Source organism: Chamaea fasciata, unplaced genomic scaffold (genome assembly GCF_029207755.1).
Source record: "Chamaea fasciata isolate MVZ Bird 193981 ecotype frontalis unplaced genomic scaffold, bChaFas1.0.hap1 SCAF_3, whole genome shotgun sequence".
Lineage (NCBI taxonomy): Eukaryota > Metazoa > Chordata > Aves > Passeriformes > Sylviidae > Chamaea > Chamaea fasciata.
Window position 1 is genome coordinate 17831321 of NW_027094088.1, and position 22389 is coordinate 17853709.

General features: G+C 42.5%; 1 protein-coding gene across 1 annotated transcript in view; it reads left to right on the top strand.

Moving 5' to 3' along the window:
• Window positions 1–22389, top strand: part of AIDA (axin interactor, dorsalization associated) — a 29473-nt gene that overhangs the window by 3416 nt on the left and 3668 nt on the right. The window contains exons 2-9 of the mRNA XM_066177565.1: window positions 887–1034; window positions 6258–6311; window positions 8325–8379; window positions 13862–13925; window positions 14362–14468; window positions 18854–18976; window positions 21145–21267; window positions 21724–21841. Coding sequence (XP_066033662.1) covers window positions 887–1034; window positions 6258–6311; window positions 8325–8379; window positions 13862–13925; window positions 14362–14468; window positions 18854–18976; window positions 21145–21267; window positions 21724–21841 — 792 coding nt within the window. The remainder of the gene's footprint in view (window positions 1–886; window positions 1035–6257; window positions 6312–8324; window positions 8380–13861; window positions 13926–14361; window positions 14469–18853; window positions 18977–21144; window positions 21268–21723; window positions 21842–22389) is intronic.

Consider the following 22389-nt stretch of genomic DNA (forward strand, 5'->3'; position numbering starts at 1 on the left):
GCACAATTTATGTTGTGAGTTCTGAATACAAAACGTCTTGAACTGCAGACATTGAGGGTGTTTGAGTGGGATGAAAGCTTAACATGTAACACCTGATGGGGAAGGGTCCTGGCAGAATACTCCCTAGCAGCCTCTTAGACTGTTATTTGTTTATAATCTTTCAAAATATTGAAATTACTTTACTCTTCCCTCTGTCCCCTCAGTTGAAAAGGCTGTTTCTTGTCTTAGCAACATCCTACTGCAGTTCTGTGATGGGATTTAGGTGGACTCATGCTCTCAAGCATTTACTGCAAAATAAAATCTTTTGAGATATGAGGCCCTACTAAATTTCCTTGTCTTCTATAAGGGCATGCTTTTCTTAGGAATAAAAAACAAGAGATGTGTACTTCCATGTCATAGGATCACTTGTTTGAGCAATGCTGTTACCTTAAAATTGACATTTGCTAGCTCAGAATCTCACCAATGGTAATAGGATGCCAGAGTAATGGGAGCTTGGGAATGTAAGTCCTGAAAACAGGTGCCGGCTACAGAAATTCCAGATGAGCTTGATGTATATAAAGAAATGCACCTTTACATAGATGAGGTTTGTAGCTGTTTCCTCAGTGTGTACCAATATGAAAAACAGAGACCTGGTTTTCCATGTTCTCCTTACCTTCTGCAAAGATGATAAAGCTCATGATTGTCTTAAACAGAGCCATCATTTTGGAGAAGGATTTGGTCCACTTTTCCTGAACTGTAAGCCATGAGATCCTTGTTAATGTTGGACAGCTGTTTATTCCTTGAACGCTTCTGCTCTCCCTCCCTTGCTGGTAGCTTTCTCCATCATTCTCAGCTAGAGTCATCTTTACTGCATGTTTCCCCTCTGTGGAGACTTTTGAAAATGTAGTTACTTCATGAAGGCGAAGCTGTTAATCTCACTTCTGGAGACATCATCTCCTGTGAGTATGAGAACCAGAACCACACAGGGCTTTGCCTCCAGATGTTCCCTGAGCCTCATGAAAAGGACCTTGGACCAGATTGTGGAAGTGAATGAGGTCAGCCATGAGGGAAGGCCTGGGGGGCTCAGGAAGTGGAGATAACTGACCTCAGATGTTTCATGCTCAAGTGCTGTCATGTCTTAAGGCAACAGTCTTCCAAAAAGAAAAAAAAAAGTGATGGGGTTTTTTACATCCTAGCAGAGTGATACTTGTTTCTAAAGCGGATATAATTGATAAAAGAGGATGGCATTTTTATCTCTTGCTGGTTTTTGCAGATCATTAAGTGACTGATGCACTGAATCTTTGAGTCTGGTTGTCAAATAGCAATGCCTGTTTCATTAGCCACATGCACAAACCAACTCCCCAACATTTTGTTGAAATAACACTTTATCTCCTCTACTGTGAGGAATGCTAGTCACAAAAAAAAAAAAAAAAAAAAAAAGTGACTAGAAAAAAGCGCTTAAAACTCTGCACAGCAAAATCTCTGATGTAAAGCTCCTTGCTGTGCTGGTCTTCCCTGTTTCTTCAGGAGCTCAGCCAGTCTATCATCTAGTGATTATAACTAATTACTCTGATCACTAATACCATTCACATGGCATGTGGCTGGAGTGCTTGGTGTATGCTGGGTTTGCAAGCAGTTTGATTAAACAGAAATTTATCTTCTTTCCGGCTGCCCTTCCAAAAGTTAGCTACAAATCAATAACTATGCCTCAACTGTTCTCCTGCCAGTGCACCCACCAGCATGCTCTTTCCTCCTGGTTCCCAAAAATCTCTTTCCCTAGTATCTTGACTTTCTGAGACTCTGTATGTTGCATAAGAGCCTTTTTTTTTTTTTTTTTTTTTTTTAAAAAAAAAAAAAAACTGTGGAAGAGCCTGTAACCTTCAGGGTTTGCTTATCTGATGTCACTGGCCAAGGCTACATGCAGAATTTCATAGATTGAATGGCCATGAAGCTACTTATGATTTCCACTTGCTTGATCTACCCTCATTGCAGTTTTTTGTAGATTTTCAGGCAGCTGTTTTCCAAAGAACCATACATACTGCTGAGAATTGTTGTGAGGCTGTTGTTTCTTACTTGACCTACCCTGTGAGGAAGGTGGATTTCAGCAGTGATTCCTCTGTACCAAAGGGATGCTACTTTCTCTACAGCTGCAGGGAAAGGACAAGACCAGGTTCAAATCTTCATCCCTATCTGTCTGTATGAACTTTTACCACATTTGGGTTTGTTTCTTGCATCACAGGTGGTGTTTCAGTGCAGATATGGCCACACAAAAATTGATGGTGTGTTGCTTGCTAATGTAATCATACAATCTGTTAATCTAAGAACACTTGACAGATACCACCAGTTTCTTTCCCGGTCATACTGTGAGCCAGTTACCATTTATCTTCTAATACATGTATTATTTATGGTAAGAATTCAGGCTTTTAAATAGTTATATCTCCCATTTTTGCTCCTAAAGAATCAGTTTTGAAACGCTATATGCTGCTTGCCTTGATAGAGCAGAGTCCAGATTTTGTTGTTCACTCCTGTATTTTCAAATTCTGGTGGGTTGTCATCTTATAACTATTGCTGGACGTAATTCTGGAGCTTTAGTCCTTAGGAAAGGCTCTGTCTTGACTTGGGTAATTGGCAGTGCTGGAATCTTCATTAGTGATTGTGAATTTTATTGAAGAATTTCCGTGCAGATCCTGTAAACAGCAAATCATTGTGTTTAGTCTCCCTTCAACAGCTATGAAGAGGCTGTGCAACAGTTTTATCTCCTAGAGGCAGCTTATGTGGAATGCTAAGAGATACAACTGAATTTACCTCAGTCTTAACATTTTGAATACCGCTGTTCATTGTTTTACCTCCATTCTCTAAAAATCCCATCTTCATTCATGATCAGCCACTGTGTTTTGTGATAGGAATTGTTCCAGTTAGGTTTGGCTGTGTCTGTCAGCTTGCCTCCAGCTAGAGTTACTCTCACCCAGTTCTCTGTGCAGTAAATGTGACCTTTAAAGCCCTCTTCCAACCGCAGTTGTTGCTTCTCATGTAACTGTTTTTGTGCTAGGCTGAGTTCTCGTCAGTGTTAGAAAATCCTGCTTTTGAAGCAATGATAACTTGCTGTAATACGAGCACTGTTGAACAGTCTTAGCATGATTCATTAAACTACTGGTCTTCTAACAGCCTAAACTCTGGTAAAAGCCAAGCTCTGCTCTGGCTCTGTGTTTGTGCAAACATCTTTGCCTGCATTACCGTTAGCACAGTCATTACTCACACAACTGCTCTGAAGAAACCTTGACTACGAGATCGACTCACTTTCCCCCCTTCTAATCACGAGTTTACGTAAAACTGAATCTAAACTATTTTAAACTAGCAAAGTTAATTATGGCTTCAGTTTTTCTAGTGAGATGCAGAATGTTTTCCCTGCTGCAGAAAGGAGCCTTTGCCTGGGATAGTTGCAGCTGAAAATGATAGCAGTGTTTAGCTGCATTTTTAACTTTTGGGTTGGGTGTGGTCCCTTAAAAAAATAGTTATGAATAATGCCTGCTGGGAGCTTGCCATATTTCAATAGATTCCATATAAAACCTATTCTTTACTATTTTAAGACTCCCAAACTCTTCAGTTAATCTGTTTCTAAAGCCATTATTGCCCTTCAGCCCCCAGGAGCCAGAGGATACACATTTTGTATTGCTCTTTGTTCTGTGAGGAGTTCCTAGTTCAGGCAGTTTTCAGAACACACAGTTATGAATCTGCAGGATAGAGAATAGTGGAGTTGTTGAATATACTGGTGAATTGGCAAAGGATATAGGGGCTGAGCAGTGCTTCTAGACCTCATTTATGGTGTGGGCTTAACAAGAGACCAGGAGGGGCAGAGCCAGGTGAAAATCTGTTTACACATTTTGGTTCTGTGGTGGGGCGTGGAGACGGTGTGCTGGTACCCTGCAAACCCATAGCCCTCTTTCTTTTGTGCAAGTGGAGGATCTCACACAGAATGGGCATGCTCTTTACTCAGCAGTCAACACCCAAACCATTGGAACAGCTGGACTTTTGCAAATGCTGGAGCTGTAGTCAAACCTCAGAGATTCCCCTCCCTTCCCTAGAGAACCTGTGGATTCCTTTCTTTTCCCCATTATTTCACACCTTCCTCTTTAAGAATCTACCTTTGCAAATATATTTTTCCAGCTGTTCACAAATATGAAAAGGAATTCCTTTTGTTTTACTGCAGCTGATCAGAGGGATGTAGTGTGTTTTCATTCTAGGAATTGAGAATCTGCTTCTGCGGTATACTTGGTGTCCTCCCACCCAGCCTGGCAGTACGTGTAAATAAATCCACAACACCCACGTACGCAGTGTGGGTCTGAAAGTCTCAAAGTGAGCTCAGGACTCTGCGTACTCTTTTTCTATTTCCAAATACCTGTGTTTTTTTAAGCTGTGCTGGAGATCCAGTCATGGGTCTCTGTTGTATAGCAGAATTTATTTTGGGGAGGAGGGAGTGTTGACTGGACAATGTGTCCTGTGTTAATAGGCATCACTCACTGCTTTCTGGGAAGGTGCTCGGAAGAAGTAAAGTTTTTGAAAATCCTCCATACAATGCACAGTACTAAAAATTATGAAGATGTAAAGTCCGACCTAGTGCTGTGTTGTAACAGTGTTAAGGGGAGATGCCAGCTGGGGAGAAATTACTTCAAAAACTTTGATAAGCCTGTAGTGGCAGATGAAAATCATATATCTGAGGCTTTTGCACATTCCAGCTGTTGGCTCTGCCCTTGAGGTATTGATGTGTGATCTACTTATGATTCAGCTCCTGAACTCTTTCAGCTTTCAGTGTGGCCTAAGATGAACTGAAAGTGCAGTCACTTAGTTTTATCCCAGCCTGTTGAAACTAATGGGAGCCCAGGAGATGACTGAGAAGGATTTGTGAAACTCCTATGCAGGAGAGCCACAACAGGTGATGAGGGAGGTACCCTTGAAAGCATGTCTAGTTTTTATCTGCTGTTACTAACCTCTTGGAGTCCAAAAAATATAACCCTCTGTTTGGATTTGACTGACACTGCATGGCTTGCCAGGTGCCCATACTCCTTGAAGTTCTTTGATGCTAGAGTTGTGCTCTAGGAAATCTTTTCCTCCCCTTGCATCCAGCTTGTGGAGGAGCTGTTTTTTATACTGCCTGATTTAAAAGGAGAGAATTAGTTACAGGTGCATGTTTCAACTTCATTGTTCCGTCTGGGGGGAAATCTAATTTGAAAGGAAACTGCTTTTCTTTGTAGCTTCATTGTTGCTGGTTTTCTTGCCCTGTAAATGTTCCACAGAGTATTTTGAGTTTATATCTGGCTCTTAGTTCTACAGATCATCTGAATTTTTCTCCACAAAAAGGCTTTAGTCAATGACCAAACTTGTTGATGGTCAGGAAGAATACACTGGGCAGTTGTGTCCTCTTGATGTCACTAATGGAAGTCTTAACTCCTCCTTTCAGATGGCAGTAACAGAGACAAATGTGACTTGCTGGAGCATCTTACTTTGTGAGACATAAAAACTTAAAGCTGTCTTCAAAGGAAGACTGCTTGCAGCAGGCTATTCTGAAGCCCTTCCCTCTCTTCTATGTTTTTAAATGAAAATGCGAAATTACTTCACAGTTCTGCTCACAGATACTTTAGATTGCTGACAAGTTTGAATTCAGGCATATATTCCATGATTCACTCAGTTTAAATCTCTTAAAATCACAAAAGTAGAGCGTTAGAAAAATAATCCACCTTTAGACTTCCTCTCCCACCAAAACCCACAGGAGTGGGCTGTGTTGTTTTCGGGCTGAGATACTGGGCTGCTGTAATGTCTGATGTGGGTGGACTTGGTCTGCTGAGGTTGGGAGCCTGGTAGAGGAGCTGTAGGCCTGGCTCCTAAAAGGGCAAATCAGCACAAACCACTCAGGTTCTCAAGAGGTAATATACTGCTTGGCTTGGATTTTTTTTTTCAGTCTCCTATCACCTGAGAGCAGTTGAGTTTATAAACAGTTTATGATGTGATAGGCGTTATTACAGTTTCTGTGGAGTGAATGACCCCCATCTGTGTTGTTGGGCTGTGGGAGGGGAGTTAAGTGGCAGATGTCTTTCATCTATTGTGCTTTCAGCAAATCCTGCTTGTCTATAAAAAAAGCTTCTGAGGCTGAATGGTCTGGTACTGAACAATAGACCTGAAACTTTTGCAAAAGAAAGCAACTTTTTGTGTTTACATTCTTTAAAAGTGTCAATCTGGACAAATACAGTTTCAGCACTAAATTCTTTTTTTTTTTTCCCTTTCAGAAAACCATAGCTAAAATTGCAACATGCTTGGAACTGAGGAGTGCAGCTTTACAGGTATAGCTCTTTTTCCTATCTGACTTCATACTTTAGCAGTAGGTAACTGTAGAGGTTTTTAAAACTCATTTATTGTCTTCAGAAATACCCAAATGTCTGAAAATGGAGTGAACGCTTGGAATTTCCAGGTTGCTGTCATGATGGCCCAGGTGGCTGCCTTAAAAAAGACTGCAAGTGCTTATATGAGCAGCTATTAGTGATTGTACAGGAATTTAGCTCCACATTTTGTGTCTTTGGTTCTTTGCCTCATTTCCATCCTTCAGAACTGTTTCATTTCTCTTCCTAATCTGTGTGCAAAGTTAAAAAGATCACCAAAATGACCCTTATACTTACCCAGCTGCTTCACAAATCAGGGTCAGGTCAGACCACAAAGAAAAATGTGTGTGTAGAATAAAAAATACTTTTTAGCAGTCATGAAAACTGGCAGTGCTTTAGGAAAATGTGGGAAAACAATGATTTGTAAACTACTTTTTGGGCTTTTTTCTGGACTGAAAGTAGATGTCATGGGAGTGGATGTCATTTTTTCTCAGCACATGCTTATCCCCAAAACAAAAAGCAAGTGAGAGAAATTTCCAAAAGACCATGGATAGGGAAAGGATGAATCAAAGCTTGGGTCACTGGATTACCTCTTTGCCAAGAAAGAGTGATGACAGGCAAATTTTGCATCAAGTTACTCCCAGCAGCAGTACCAAGTACTTCATATTGCTGGACAAGGTACTGTCCTCAATTGTCTGTAAGGCTGGGATAGAGCGTGCTGGACTCATGAGCTGGGGGCTGGCCAGTCTCGAGGCTGTGTAAAATTGGAAGAATTATTTGGTTACCTCTAGCTGTCATTCTGTTTTGATCCAGCCTGGGGTGTTTGAGGAGTGTTGCCTTTGCTTGGAGTCACTGTGACTTTGATGAAGGCCTGCATGTTCCACTGTGGAACAGCTGTGTGAGTCAGGTCACATCTGGGAGCAGCAGCAGGAGCTGCAGCCGTGTCATAACCTGTATCATGCCAACCAAGTCATGCCAAGCTGGACAGGTGATGTTATGCAAGAACAGCCTTCTTTGCTGTTGATTCCCCAGCAGTAAGTCAAGGATTTTATAACCTTTTGAGAGGGTACAAGAACCTCTCGCCCACTTCACTTTGGGGAGATTATGGTTTCTTAGCAGAGCTTAAAGCAGTAGTGAGTGTGTTCATCTTTTCCCACTCTCCTAACACTAAGGGTATAGCTGCTTTAGTATCCTGACACAGTCTTGCAGGAGGTCCCTATTCACTCTTGGACAAAATCAAGGAATAAAACCTCATAGAACCTTAAATGTTGGAAACAATGGACAATCTTAAGGGATGCCAAGAGTGCAATGACATAATAGGTAAGACCTGACCATCCACTCAGAAGAGAATGTCCAGTGTCAATCCTCTTATTTCCACTTCTTTTTATGCCAGCTCTGCCAGTTGTCTCAGAATAAACTAATCTTACCAAATTGTTGGTGAGCTACCTCAGACTAAAAACTTAGGAACTTCTCTGTTGAGTTAGTAAGTCAGATAGGCTTACTGAGAACTATACATGTATATGCTACAGACAGAGGAGGAAACCATCATCAGAGCTGGAGAAAAGAAAGATGGGAATTCCTCTTCTATTTTCAGTGAGTTCTTGGCTGAGTTTTGTCAAGCTCATCCTGTGTACTGTAATTTCTGCCAGTGTCACAATGTTGGATATGTGTCTTGAAATGTGAATGTTCCTGTGTACAGTAAGTAAGAATTTACAATTAGTTGGGTTAAAAAATATTTATCTTGCATTAGATCTTGGAATATTGGATAAATTTATTCTTAGTAAATGAGAAGTAACATAGTCTGTGCCTCAGCTGTGAACCTGCCTTTTGTTGGGAAGATTTTGTGGGGGCATGGAGTTTTGTAGTAACTTGGTATGTTTGAACAAAGGGAGCACCTTGCATGCTTATTCTGTGATAAGGTAGCTCAGAAGAGGAAGGTGCATCTGAAGATCTGACACTTTTTTTGTACTGTCCTAGTCCACCCAGTCACAGGATGAGTTTAAGCTTGAGGATCTGAAGAAGTTGGAACCAAGTAAGTGGTATCTTTGTATTTTGAGTGCATTTGTCATGACAGGGGAAAACATGACAGCAGCAGGAATACTGACTAACCACACTTCAGTTCAACAGTGATGCTGAGTTTAGGGGCTTATTCCAAGTGTCTGTTGCCACACAGACAAAACTTGATATGTATTAAGGAATGTAACGTCAGTAATTTAAATGCACAGTAACTCAAATGTTTCAGATAATATATTCATCTTCATTTTCAAAAAAGCAATTTGGATGCTGCTAATTTTTGCACAAAATAGTATTTTAAGCTATCAATAGTACAATTTACCTGCACATTTCTTTTTCAAACTGTATTCCAACACTTTGTGGTCTTTCTTCTTGCAGCATGACATTTATTTTTTCTTCTGAAAATATTTAACTTGTGCTCATGGTAGCCAATCACCTATCACCTCCCACTGTAATGCTACCAGACCAACGAAGTTGAGAGTCAAAGTGAGGATGTGAGTCAGTCTTTGAAGGGTTTTGTGTGATGTTGTTTTTTCCCAACTGATCCTGGGTCAGGTCTTGGTATGTCAATCCAGAAATAACTTTTTCATATAGGAAGTATCTATTTATCTGCTTCATTTTCCTTCCTGTTACACTGGCTGCTTTGTTCTCAAAGCATCCTTATGATTAGAGCTTCCACATCTAAGCAATATTATCCTGAATGTTAATGTTTCTGCAATTCTCAGGGAACAGGAAATGTGGAAGAGCTTCTTTCATGCTGACTGAAGTTGGTTATATTTTGCTTATGACACAATTATACCATTAAGTGGCATGTTGGGGATAAAAATGATGGGCAGTCAAGTGTTTCCCCTTCATGAGTAGACTGAGCTTCTCTGCACAGGATCCTACAGGGAAGCTTGTTAAGAAGTGGAGCATTGAGCTAAGCTTCCTAATATCTCTACCAGAACACAGAGTCCAAATGCTTTTAAACTGTTCCCTGGAAGTGCAAAGTGAAGGCGTGTAACAGAACTACGGGGTCTTATGGGTGAAGAGCATAACTCAGGAAAGGGTTTAACTGTGTTGGAATATTCAGTCTTCCTCACTCTACATGTTGCATGTCTGGCCTCTGAATCCTCTGACTTGGGACTTTTTTTCTGTATAGATACTGCTGCTCTCTGTTTACAAAGTATTTAAAATGTTGTAATCATTGAATGACTGTGGATTTTAGACTCCATTGTGCAAATGCCCTGTGAGTGACTGAATGATGGAAGAGAGATGGGAATCCTGTCCAAAATTTCAATTATGGTGCAACAGTCCTGTTGCTTATCTTGCCCTCCATCAGAGAATTGATTTTTAGCTGTTAAAAAAACTGCTCAGCAGTGTGAAGTGCATTCAGCCCACACCTCATACAACAAGTAACTATATTAAAACTGAGGAAGAGTGTGTGGCCATCAGTTTTCAAATACACTGAGTTATTTTCCTTGGAGGAGAACGGGTGCTTCTACAACAACAATTGAACATTGATGTTCCTAATGCTGCTGTCTTACTTGGATGGTTCTGGCCTCTTTTTCTCTGAATTGTGCCTTTGTTTTGCGGTTTTTAAGTGTATCTTGAATAGAGTAAATCTTAATCAGGCCAATACCAGCCATTTCATAAAATGCACCGTGAAGTGTTTTAATTCGCATGTTGTCAATTTTCTTTTGCATCCCACCAGAAAAAGCTAAAAAAATCTGGGCTGGCAATGCAAATAAGTGATTCCTTTGTTAGGACAAGCCATTCCATTAGGGTGGAACAAAAACAGCTATTCATACAAAACAGCTATTCACACTATTTGGCTTGTTTTAATTACTTTTGTGCCTGAAGCTGTCAGAATGGGTTTTGGTGTTGTTATAACAACCAGGGCCCTTAGATTTACTTTTTTTTTTTTCCCCCCTTAATCTTGTGTTGTTGAATTCTAACTTTTCCTACTTGAGCTTGCATTTCATGCAGCTTGGTAAGTGAAGCAGTTGGCTACTTCTGTTTGTTTATAGGATTTGTCACTGAATAGTTTGTGCTGGAATAATGCTACAGGAGGCTCTATACATACAAATAGTTCTTTTGAGGCTGCACTGTGTGAAGTTATTGTTAACACACTGGATCTCACAAATCCATTTCTTTGTGGGAGCTTATACCAGTGTTAGAATGCACAGTACAAATGGATGGGCTGGGGCATCCCTTGTGCCTGGGTGACAGTTATCAGACAAGTGGATACTGGGTTGTACTGGGGAGCATGGTGTCTGAATTATTTTGTCTATTGAGAAGAAAAAATCAGTACAGGTTTCAGAAAAAATCACTGTCACAGAGAATCTAAATGGTCAGTGGTCTTTACCAAGTTAATGTGTCCTGATCTTTTGGCCTATGTTGATAATTTCTTTTGAAATCTTTCAAGAGCGAGCCAACTGCTGGTAAAACCAGAGTATGAGGGTGGTGAAGGGCCTCAAGGGGAAGCCTCAGGAGGAGTGACTGAGATGACTTCATCTGTTCAGGCTGGAGGAGGCTGAGGGGAGACCTCATTGCAGTTACAACTTCCTTGTGAGGGGCAGAGGAGGGGCAGGCACTGATATCTGCTCTGTGATGACAGTGACAGGACCTGAGGGAATGGCCTGAAGTTGTCAGGGGAGCTTTAGGCTGGAGATCAGGAAAAGGTGCTACACCCAGAGGGTGGTTGGGCCCTGCAACTGGAGCCCCAGGGAAGTGGTCACAGCACCCACCGGGCAGAGTTCAAGAAGTGTTGGGACAATGCTCTCAGGTTCATGGTGTGATCCTTGGGGTCTCCTGTTCAGGTCCAGGAGTTGGACTGTGATGATCCTTGAGGGTGCCTTCCAATCAGGAGATTCTGTGATTCTATGCAAATCGAAGTGACAGTGTCCAATGTCACAAAAGGAAAGGCAACTTCTGCACAAGAGCCAGCAGAACAGTACTTTTGAAAGATTTCTGTTGGAAAGGCAGCATAGGTGGAGGCCACGATGCTGGGGTCTACCCATTAGTTGCACTTGTGGAGAATTTTCTGGGAATCACATTCTCAGGCAGCAGCATTACAGAGGGGAAAGGCTCTTTCTCCCAGAGGTGAATTGTGGTTTTGAAAATGAAACAGAGATCCAAAAAAGCCCAAACAAACCTTTTAAAGCTTGGATGTCTTATACAGCATTACAAGGGACATTCCAGTTCGTATTAACCTAATTTTTTTCCTGTGATCTGGTATTTTTACTTGAATCAACTGAAGCTCACACTTGTGGTAGATGCAAAGAGGATTTTCCTTTTCCTCAAAGTTTTATTGCTTAGCTTTTTCTTAGTGGCTTTGCATAAGTATTTCACCAGGCTGAGTGTGGTGGACCTGCTGCTTACCGTGTTGATCTTTAAAGAAGCACTTAAATTGCTATGTTACAACTTTGCAAAATTATTTGCCATCGGTGGGAGACAAGAATTGAAAGCTTTTAAAAATCCCGAGCCACAGCGTTGTGCAGCAAAAGGCAAGAGGTTCTGCTCCTGAGCTGAACAGTCAGCACCACATTTTTTCCTGGAAGGACAGGGATGCTCAGCTTCGGGCAGCAGCGGCAGCAGCAGGATTTTAGGTGCTGTAGAGCTGTTTGCCTCTTGCCTGTGCTCGTGTCAGTAGAGCTCTTTGGGCCCTCTAGTGATGCCTAAAGTGAATTACGAGGAGGGTTTTTTCTGGGGCTGCTCGTAAGAGGTCGTGGTTACTAGAAGTGAGGAGTCTAGCACTTACCAACCTTTGGAAAGTGTGAGGAGAGCTACTGTGACGCCTGTCCCTTCTGTTTAATGTGCCTGTGATCGCTTTCCCTCCTGGGGCAGTTTCACTTTCTGTTTCTGATGTGATGTATCTCTCTGAGAGCTGGGGAATTCTGAGAGTAATAAAAATCCCCTTCTTCTCCTGAACCTCAGCAGCACTGGAAGGTGACTGCTGTTGATCAGCTGTTTCTCTGGTGGGAAGTGGCTGTGATTCTTAAGATTCACGTTGAGATCTGCATTACTGGTCCCTCAGAGCAGAAGTCTGGAGAGAGAGACATGGCATCAGTTTTGTCTCTCATCACAGCTCTGACTGAAGGCACTTTAAGCCTTTCTCGGTATTAATGTATTGTGTCTGGCTGGGATCAGGCACTGATTGACCTCTCATGTCGTAGCACAGAAATCAGAAAAAAAAAATCAGTATGAGTAAAGACTGGAAAGACTTTTTGGTTTCTTTATAGTTTCCCAGAGGGATAATTTATTCTTCGAGCATTCAGATGGTGTCTGGTAAGCTAATGCAGGAGCCCAGGCTGGGTGATGGGAATGTGAAGGCAAACAGGGAAGCTCTCCTGCTCGGGCTGAGTTGTAGTGTGCTCAGGCAGAGGGGCCTGGCTATGGCTCCTGAAGCATAACTGCTATTTAAGTACCTCTTGGTATTTGTGTAATCTGAATGTTGTTTGAAAAGAGTTTTGTTCTCATTCAGTAGTCCTAAGGGGAGAATTCCTCTGCTCTGAGAGTGCTTATTGCAAAGTGAAGCTCTGTGAGGGGAGTCAGGTTTTTTTCCTCTCTGCTCCCCCTGCCAGTCTGCAATATTCATTGCCTGGTAGGAGAGTGCCTCTCCCTGCAGGTGTCCTCTTGTAAATTTTTAGGCCCTTTAGCCATCATAAAATGCTTATTTCTTTCACATGTTTTTGGAAGTTTCTCTTTCACTGGTAATCATGTTTGGAAATGGCAGCTAAAGTTGGGATTACTAAAATGTAAGTAAATATAAATATAAATGGCAAAGCTATTCTCCATGGAACGCTGGAACTGTAAGCAATGTCTCTGGGGCTTGGTGGCCAGATATTGTACTTTATCTCTCCTGAATTTCACCAATCTGCCCAGACATACAAGGGCAGATAAAATGAAAACACAAAGAAACAAAGCCACCACCACCACCAAACAAAACCCCCAAAATACATGACTGAAGAAGTAGAAAATCTTACCAAAGCTTTGTGTTAGCAGCACACTTGGTCTCCCATGATGGCTGCCTGAATGTGTGCCCATATGTGCTGAACTGTGCCAGCTGTGGAGATTTCAGTCTGTTTGGAGCTGATGCCAGTAACACCACCACCCTGCTCTCAACAGCCACCAGAGATTACTACCCTCACCCTGGGGGCTGCAGCTTTTTCTCATGAAGATTTTCGTTATTGCCGCATTTATCTTCTCTGTCCGTGTGGGTGTGGTAGTAGTGGTCTTATACTGCAGTTACAGTTCACCTGTATGAATGTTACAGTGATACAGCTTTGATCAAAGCTGTGCTGGTGTTTCAAATATGAGAGACGAGGGGTGTTTTTTGTATGAGCTGATTATTTTAATTTATTATTATTATTATTATTATTATTATTATTATTATTATTATTATTATTATTATTATTATTATTATTAGTGTGTGAAGGTGCTGTCAGAATGGACATAGCTATGCAAAGTAGAATTAATGCTGGTTTATAAGTATGGATTTTTTTTTCCCTTGTCTGCAGTCTTAAAGAATATCCTTACTTACAATAAGGAGTTCCCCTTTGATGTTCAGCCTGTCCCGCTCAGGTAAGAGAGAACTTCTTGTACCTCACTTCATGTACAGATATGTACCTGAAAGGGAGTGAGGCCTGGACCTGGTCTGCACCTGAAACACATTTCTAGAAACATCTGTTTGCCAGACTGCTTTGTGTAAACTGGTTAATGAAAGAACTTTTGAATTCTGTTTGTGTAGGTACCACTGAAAATCAGGACCATGCTTTTGGTAAAATCAGTATTGATACATCCCTACATCTCTGAAATTTCCAGTATCATCTCCTGGCATTAAGCTCTGTGCTTTCTATTGGTCTGAGCTCCTGCAATCTCTGTCAAAGTCTGTAGGCAGAAGTTAAGAACTGTGAAATGACATTAAAGAGTGTTGTCCATGCTCAGATGCTGGCTTGTGAATTGACAGCCAGGTGATGAGTGAGTGTTGGTCTCATTTCTTCTTTCTTGTGTTTTACAGGAAGATTTTAGCACCTGGAGAAGAGGAACACTTGGAGTTTGAGGAGGATGATGAGGAAGGAGGAGCTGGAGCAGGGTCTCCAGACTCTTTTCCTGCTAGAGTCCCAGGTAGGGGCACTAGGCTTGCCAGGCCAGCCTCTGTAGCATCTCTGAGTTCTGGCTCTAGAAAGCTTCTTTTTCCACTTGTGATTTGAAAAGTTTGGGTGGGAAGTTACAGGGTCATGTAAACAACCCCTAATGCTGTACTGGAGAACCACAAGGGTTATGGCAGAAGGGAATACAGGTGACCTCAGCCCTGATAGGTAACAACTGTGTTAATTACTCAATACAGCCTTGCCCCTGATGAGTAACAGCTATATCCAATAAGGATGAGTGAGATAAGAGGGGGTTAGCTGGTCAGGGGAGGATCATTATGGAAGATGATCCTTGAGGAGCATGAAAGAGAGAATCATGAAGCAGGATCCTGGGGAGGGAGAATCAGTGCTGTGAGGTCAGTCTGGGTCTGCAGTTAGAGCCTGTTGTTGGAACCTGCAGTCACAGTCTAGCCAGGTAAAAGCCTGCAGTCAGTGTCTGCAAACTGATACCTGCAGTCATAATTTAGCAGGAAATAACCAGCAGTCAGAAGCTGCAAGAAAAACCTACAGTAGGAGCTTGCTGCAGCCAGAGGCAGTGAATAATTGGAGTTAAGATGACTGAGCTGTAAAGAGTAACAAACCAGGCCCCTTTTTATGCTGTGTTTAACAAGAAGTCTGTGTCTCAGCTCATTTCTGCCCTCTAATAAGAGGGCTGCTGCAACAAAGGGTGGCCAGTGAACTTTTTTTTTTTTTCAGCCAACAATGTCTTACTGTGAAACAGCTGTATGGAGAACCAGTGAGGGTGGTACCATCTACCTCAAATAATTAGCCTTTAATTCTGACTCAGACTCTATTTTCATCCCATGCACTTTAACTATGTGAGGCATTTCAAATGTGTTCAAATATAAATTGTGGCAATGTTTCTCCTGCAAGGAGCAGCACATCCTCCTAGAGATGTGAGAAGCTGTTGCTGCTTATTTTTGCATTGTTTGGTGAGACACTGGCTTAGAGTAAAGCCAGGCTGTGAGAGGAGAAAGAGGGGGCTTTAATTTTCATAGCTTAAGTCCTTGTCCATGTGAAAGCACTTGTAGAACTGGATATACCAACAAATTCTAGAGAAGGTCTTCAGGTTCTGACAATTTAAATGTTGCAACAGATGTTTTTTAGGCTCCTGGTGTGATTTCTTTGCAGAAGAAACAACTTCCTAGTTTCAGAGCTGGCTGGCAAACTTTGTATTTCAGGAATGAGATAACAAGTAAGGAAGCCAGTACTGGAATAATGGTCAAAAGAGCTGGGGTGTTGCATTACTTGTGCCTGGAGAAAAGAGATGATACTCAGATGTGATCCCAAGCACAGTGCTGAATATGGCCCCTGCAGGCTGACCTGATGTGGACATGCACAGTCTACACCGGTTCATGCCAAACTCCCAAAAAGGCTATAATATATTGTCATATTGGTTGCTGACATTTGCTGTCTCAATCCTTGTTGTTCACCACGATAAATCCATTTATGGAGATGCTTTCTGTCTGTCCCAAGTGCAGCAGGAAGTCTCAAACAAAAGCAGTTTGCAGCCCTGGGGTGAGCATCATGAGTAAAGTGAACTTCCCCTATGGAATTGAAGAGTTGTGTTGCATTCCTTGCTTTGTTGTGCCTTTGATCCATAGTGTGTGACTGTACTGTCTAACTGACCATGGTCTTGTCTTCTCCATGCATGGCTTCATCGTTATCACATTGCCCCATTCATCTAACCCAGGAGCCAACAAAGGTATGAGAACCTTTTAGTCTGTACAGTAATTTCTGTGCTCGTGTTCATGTAGCTGTTCTTCATACAGCTCTTAGTGCCAATCCTCACAACACAACTTCTGGCAACAATCACAGTACTGGCCACCTATCTGTAGGTCTTCATTTGCCTTCAGTACAGAGAAAAGGGAAGGTCATGTTTGTTGATTCAAACAGCTCTCCTAGAGGTCCCGCTGTTCTAATGGAGGGGTTCTGGGCTGTGGTGTAGCCAAGGGTAGGTGTAGCTGGATTTTATTTACTGGAATACATGTTTTATGGGCAATCTTACACAAAGGGTATTTGTGTAGTTAGACTTCTGTGCTGTGTGGAGCTGAACTGACCAATGGCTTGCTGCCTCTAACAGCAAAGGTTTCCTGCCTTTCTCCTGGTTATATGGGACTTTATTCCAGTGCTGTGCTCTTCTGTGAGCCATTTCACTTTGTGAGCCTAGCAGGAGACCTGGCACTTTTTTCCCCTTTCTCTGAACTGGGATTTGGGAGGGGAGAACCTGAATGCCTGTGTCTTGGTGGCAGTGGGCTGCTGGGCTGGCTCACTCTCTGTCCCTGAAACCCACTTGGGGAAGGACACTCCTGTCATTTGCAGATGCTCCTGTCCCCCTGTGGCAGAGATGCCCTGTGGTTGTGTCTGGTGTGGCTGCAGCTTTCTCCTGAAAGGCCTCAGTGTGAGCTGCTCAGGCTGTGCTGGTAGACAGGGGTGGTGCCCAGCCCAGGAAAACTGTACCATGGAGAGGGCGCTGTCACCTGCTGTGTCTGCAGAGGCTCCAGCACAGGCCTGCCTGGGGCTGTGCATCATGTGAGACAGGTTACAGTCAGCTGCTCTAGTCCACTGCTGGTTTGGCTGTTCCTCCTGCTAGGGCAGGAAGGAAACAGTGTTCCTTGGATACTCTCTGTACTACTGTTCTCTTGTCTCCTGGAAGTGAGTCTGGCCCTCCTGCCCATTGCAACTCTGCAATTTCACACATTCTGGGAAAGCATTCTTCAAGAACAGAATCATTTCTCTTAAGCCACTATTTTTATAATGAACACCAGGCTGAGGCATCTTTCAGGTGATTTTTCTATCAAGTACCACATCACTTAGTCCCATGGAGTGATGGACAGGAAAGCTGAAGGCTTTGGCCCTTGAGGGCCATGCTGTTTTTAGGAGACAACTGAGGTCTGGTGGAGCAAAGGTTTGTGCCAAAGAGAAGACAGGCTTGCTTCTGCCTTCACTTAGATTGAAATAAGAACCCTGTATTTGAACATCTCTTCAGGAAAGAAACAGAAAGATTAGCTAGAGCATGAGCCGCTTTGCAGAAATGAGGGCTCTCTACTAAATTTGCTCTCGAACGTTTCTCCCACTGCAGTCAGAAGCCTGTCCATTGCTCAGAATGGGCTGAGCTCTGCTGTGCTGTGTTGGGAGGTGTCTGCAGAGACAGTGCTGTGCAGGCCCTGAGTCTCTTCAGGACAGGAGATACAGAAACACACAGCATCAGAGATGGGAATTCAAGTCTTGCATGTCATCCTGAGAGGGGGATTGGATGTAGGAATGCTTATGAAATCTTGCTGAACCTGTCCCTGTAATTCTCAGAGCAGAATGCAAGGTGCCTCTTGCAAAGCCAGTCTCTCATAAGACAAAATCTTTGTGGTTCCACAGCTCCTCAAGCAGATGAGAGGAAAAAAAATGTGCCAAGAAAAAACCTGTATTGGACTTGTCAAAGGAAATTATTACATTGCTTAGATCTCAAGCCTTAGGATAACTTCTTTTTTTCATTAGAAAACTAAGCCTTTAACTCAAACTTGCTCATGAGCCTGAATATTTCCTATCCTGGTGTTTGTTAATCCAGTAGGGGAGAGGGGCTTTAAGTGTGTCGGATTTTGCTAAATTCAGCATGAAGTAACCTACTCCATGTTTGATGACAGAATATCATGAGTTTGAACAGTCTGGATTTCTTGCCAGCTGCATTGTCTTTCTCAGCACTGTGAGGATTCATTTATACTGACCATTAAGGTTTGATGCTAAATATTCTTAATATGGAGCTGAGAACTCCTTCCTTTAAGCAGAAGGGAACTTGGGGGATGCAAACACTTAATTTTCTTCCCCCCTTTAAGTAGGGGCCAGTAGAACTTACTTAAGAATCAGTTTTCTGGTTTCCTCATGTGCTGTGCAATTTGCAACAATGCTGTTTTCCTCCTTAATCTCCCAGTCTAAATGTTCAATGTGAAGCCAAGTCATGTTCAGTGGGGTATCTAAACTCCTGCAACTGCAGATTGAATCCAACCTCCCAAATTTAATCCTCAAAAATTATATCAAATGAGCTCCATGAATGAGTTATTCTGTGTGACTGCAAGAAATAACACTTTAAACAATGGTGCCCTCTATTCTTACGGCATTCGTTTTTTATCAGTTGATTTGACTTGAGGCAGTCCCCCTGAGGGTTTTTTCTGGTGGGCTTTGAAACCTGTCAAAGGATGCTCTGTGTCTTTGCACAGACATTCCCATAGTGGTGTGTGCTACTGGGATAGGAATCTTTGGAGTCGAAACCCCCTATGAACAGCATCTTCCATGAGAGAAGATGGGACAAGCCAAGGCCTCTGCTGTGAGATGACACCAAGGGTTAATAACATACTTTACTCTTTCCAGGTACTTTATTGCCCAGATTGCCGTCTGAACCCGGGATGACGTTACTCACCATCAACATAGAGAAAATTGGTCTGAAAGATGCTGGGCAGTGCATTGATCCTTACATCACAGTCAGTGTAAAGGGTAATGATTTCTGTTCTGCCTTCTCAGTGCTGCTTTGGAGAGAGTGCATTTTCTGAAAGCTTTATTGATTTTTCAGCCTGCCGAGAAAAACATTTATGGGCACTTCTATTGAGGATTTAGGGGTTCTGCTTTAAATCAAGGGTGGAAACATCCTGTATTTGACAGCTGCTGGGAGGTGAATCTCTGCAGGATACACTTCTCTCTGTGCACTCAGGAGTGGCTTGTCCATGCTGAGAGCTGAGTGACTTTGCCCTACTTCTCCATCATGGCATCTGCAGGTGACTCCTAAGTACAGATCTGCTGTACTCCCCACATGTACTGGTCTCTGGGCTTTCTGGAGGTGGGGAACCACAGCCCACTGAGCCCATTCTCGCCCTCTCCTTAAAACAGTTTTGTAGTAATACAAATACAATCTTACCAGGGCTTGAGGTTTAGAGGGATGGGTATGAAGCTGGGAAGCAAAGCTTGCAAGTGAAATGAAATAAAAAATATGTTAGCCTGCCTAGTGAAAGGCTTCAGCCTAAGTCTGGTGGGCTGAGAGCCTCCATAAATCTGGAGGAACCTCTCTCTCTGTCAGTCCAGGATAGGCCACATTAGGATTTCTCTGTTTCAGATGGTAACAGCTGGTGTCTTTTGAGGCTGAGATTTTTGATATTCACACTCTTTCTAGTGGAAGTATCTCTGTCCCCGATTTTGCATTTCTCAGCAGGAAGCCCCTGTAGTCAAAGCTGCTTACCCTTGCCTTGTTCTGCTTTACTTCAGCTTCTCTTTACAACCTTTGTAGGCAGATGATTTTTTTGTTGTTGTTTATCATGTAAAAAATCTTTAGCTCAGCCAATATCCTCTTGTTATTTTCAGTTGTGATAATGACCTTGTGTGTGTCCTCTTGAGATGTGCTATTGGGTTTTAAATGCAGGGCTAGAACACTTGTTAGAAGTGTGATCAGTGCTTCTTCCACCAGACTGTCCTCTGGCAGGAGGAAGGTTCACAGCATCAATTATCCCTTGAATAATTACCAAGGCTTGTAAAGCAAACATTGTGCCTTGCCACTGAAGTGTTTGTCTCATTGTACATTGCTAAAACTGCTGCTGTAGCTCTCATTTCCCTTCTGGAGCTAAGGGAGACTCTGTATTGCTGCTTGCTTTCCCAACAAGTCTCTGTTAACATGATGCTCCCTGTTTCCAAACTCATTTACCTATAAATGGTGGCTGCCAAGTAATGAGGTGGAAAACAGGATCAGAAAGTGAGTGTGTAGGCATGGTATGGCTGAGTCTGCTATTGGTATCTTTTGATACTTTTATTTCCCAAGATTTTTGGTCAGGAAAAGTTACTCTGAGGGCTCATTTTGTCACTGTTAGGATTCCAAAGACATTTAGTAGCTGACTTCCATGGTTTTAAACCAAGCTGCTCTTCTGCAGGTTTGGAGAGAGGTTTGTTCCTGATGCAGCATTGGCAATCCCAGCCCATGTCCTGGAGGAAGGGAATAACTGGTGCTCCGGGGCCACAAGCACCTCATATGCGCTCCATACCTGTAATCTTGGCCACATCGTTAGCAACTTCCTTTGCCAGAGGGAAAGGGATGGAGAATGAGGAAGTACAGGGACACATGTACCCCAAGAAACAGCAGAGGCTTAGTGAGAAACAGTATTGGCTGTGCCAGAGCAGCAAAACCAGGGGCTGGTGCTGAGAGCTGGAGCCCAACCCACAGCCCTACAACGCCTCTGTGGAAAACCCAAGAGAAACGATGGTTGTTGTGTCTAGGCACAAAGCAGGGCATACACAGGATGTGTGAGCTGTGCCCTGCAGACCCTGTGTGGAGGGCAGCCTTTGGTGTGTATCCCACTTGGGCTGGAGCTCTGCTGTGTCCTGTGTGCACAGGGAAAGGAATCTTTTGCTGACAGCAGAAAGAAATGCACTCTTAAAAATAAAAAGAGAGATAATTCCAACTTTTTATCTTAAATATTGCTAGAACTTTAGCTGCTTTTGTGTTGTACTCAAAAAGAAAATTAACTGATTGTGAAGGGGTATGATTGCCCCTTTTTTAGGTTTTGTGGAAACATCCAGGTGTGGGTTAACTTTTTGTGGCAGGATTAGGAGAGACTTCTAAATCTCTTAAAGCTGAACCTCTGAGAAGGTTCTGCCATTCTCATGCTGTTTCTTTCCTGCAGATTTGAATGGGATAGATCTGACTCCTGTGCAAGACACGCCTGTGGCTTTGAGGAAGGAGGACACGTACGTCCATTTTAATGTGGACATCGAGATTCAGAAACACATTGAAAGACTAACAAAAGGTATGTGGTACCAGAGACGTGAAACAGGGCCCAGGAGCTTTGGGAGCCCAGACAATGGGCTGCTGCTGAGCTGGTGCTGCAGGGCTCAAGATCCAGACCACGATAAAAATAGACCTTTGCATCCTGTCCCTTTCAAATTGGTCATTGGGATGGCTCACAGGCAAGGGAGAAATGAAAAGAGATAAAAACAGAGCAGTCTGCTCTGCTACACAGGTATTGAGCTGCTTTATCACCTGCTTAGTCATTGGTACCTGGGTGTGAGCAATGGAGTGAAGAGTTTAAACTGTTGAGAGTGTGCTGAGTATTTTAAGAACATGGTGTAGCTTTTGAGTAAATAACAGAAGTATGGGAGATAATTCCCTTCAATTTAGTAGAGCACCTTAATGGCAGGTAAGTTTTCAGGTAACTCTTAGCCATAACTGCTAACTTTTCCTATTCAACCATTTTTCCCTCTAGGTGCAGCTATTTTCTTTGAATTCAAACACTACAAGCCTAAGAAAAGGTTTACTAGCACCAAGTGCTTTGCTTTCATGGAGATGGATGAAATTAAACCTGGGGCAATTGTTATAGAACTGTAAGTGACTCACAATTAAAGATAACAATGACAGAGGAAATGAACCAGCCTTCAGTTACAATGTGTGGCTTGTTGTATTAAGAAATTTTTCTTGGACTCATTAGATTGACTTCCATAAGGAATTTTTTATTTTTAATAGAGGGGAAGATAAAATACTTTTAGACAAGGAAGATGGTTAGAGACTTCTCAGAAACTAGACCAGTTTCCAAATAAAATGCTGGTGTTTGTAATTTAATTTTGTATGAATTTAATGAAGTCTGTAGGGGAGATTTTAATTTGGAGCTTAGCCTGAGTGTCAGATCTGCTATATTTAAAAAATAATCAACCCAGTCTTTTGATACAGAACTTCTGTAAAGGAAATCTGATTTGAGGCATGAGATACCATTTGCAATTAACTTTGTGAACATTTCAAAGCAGTATTGAGTGGTCGTGGTGTGCATTCTCTCCTTGCTGAGTGACTGAAGTTCTGAGGGATGTTTTTTTATTCAAGAAGAGGGTGAACCTTGCAATTCTTGGAAGAGTAGTCTGTGCTAGCTGGAGTACTTCTG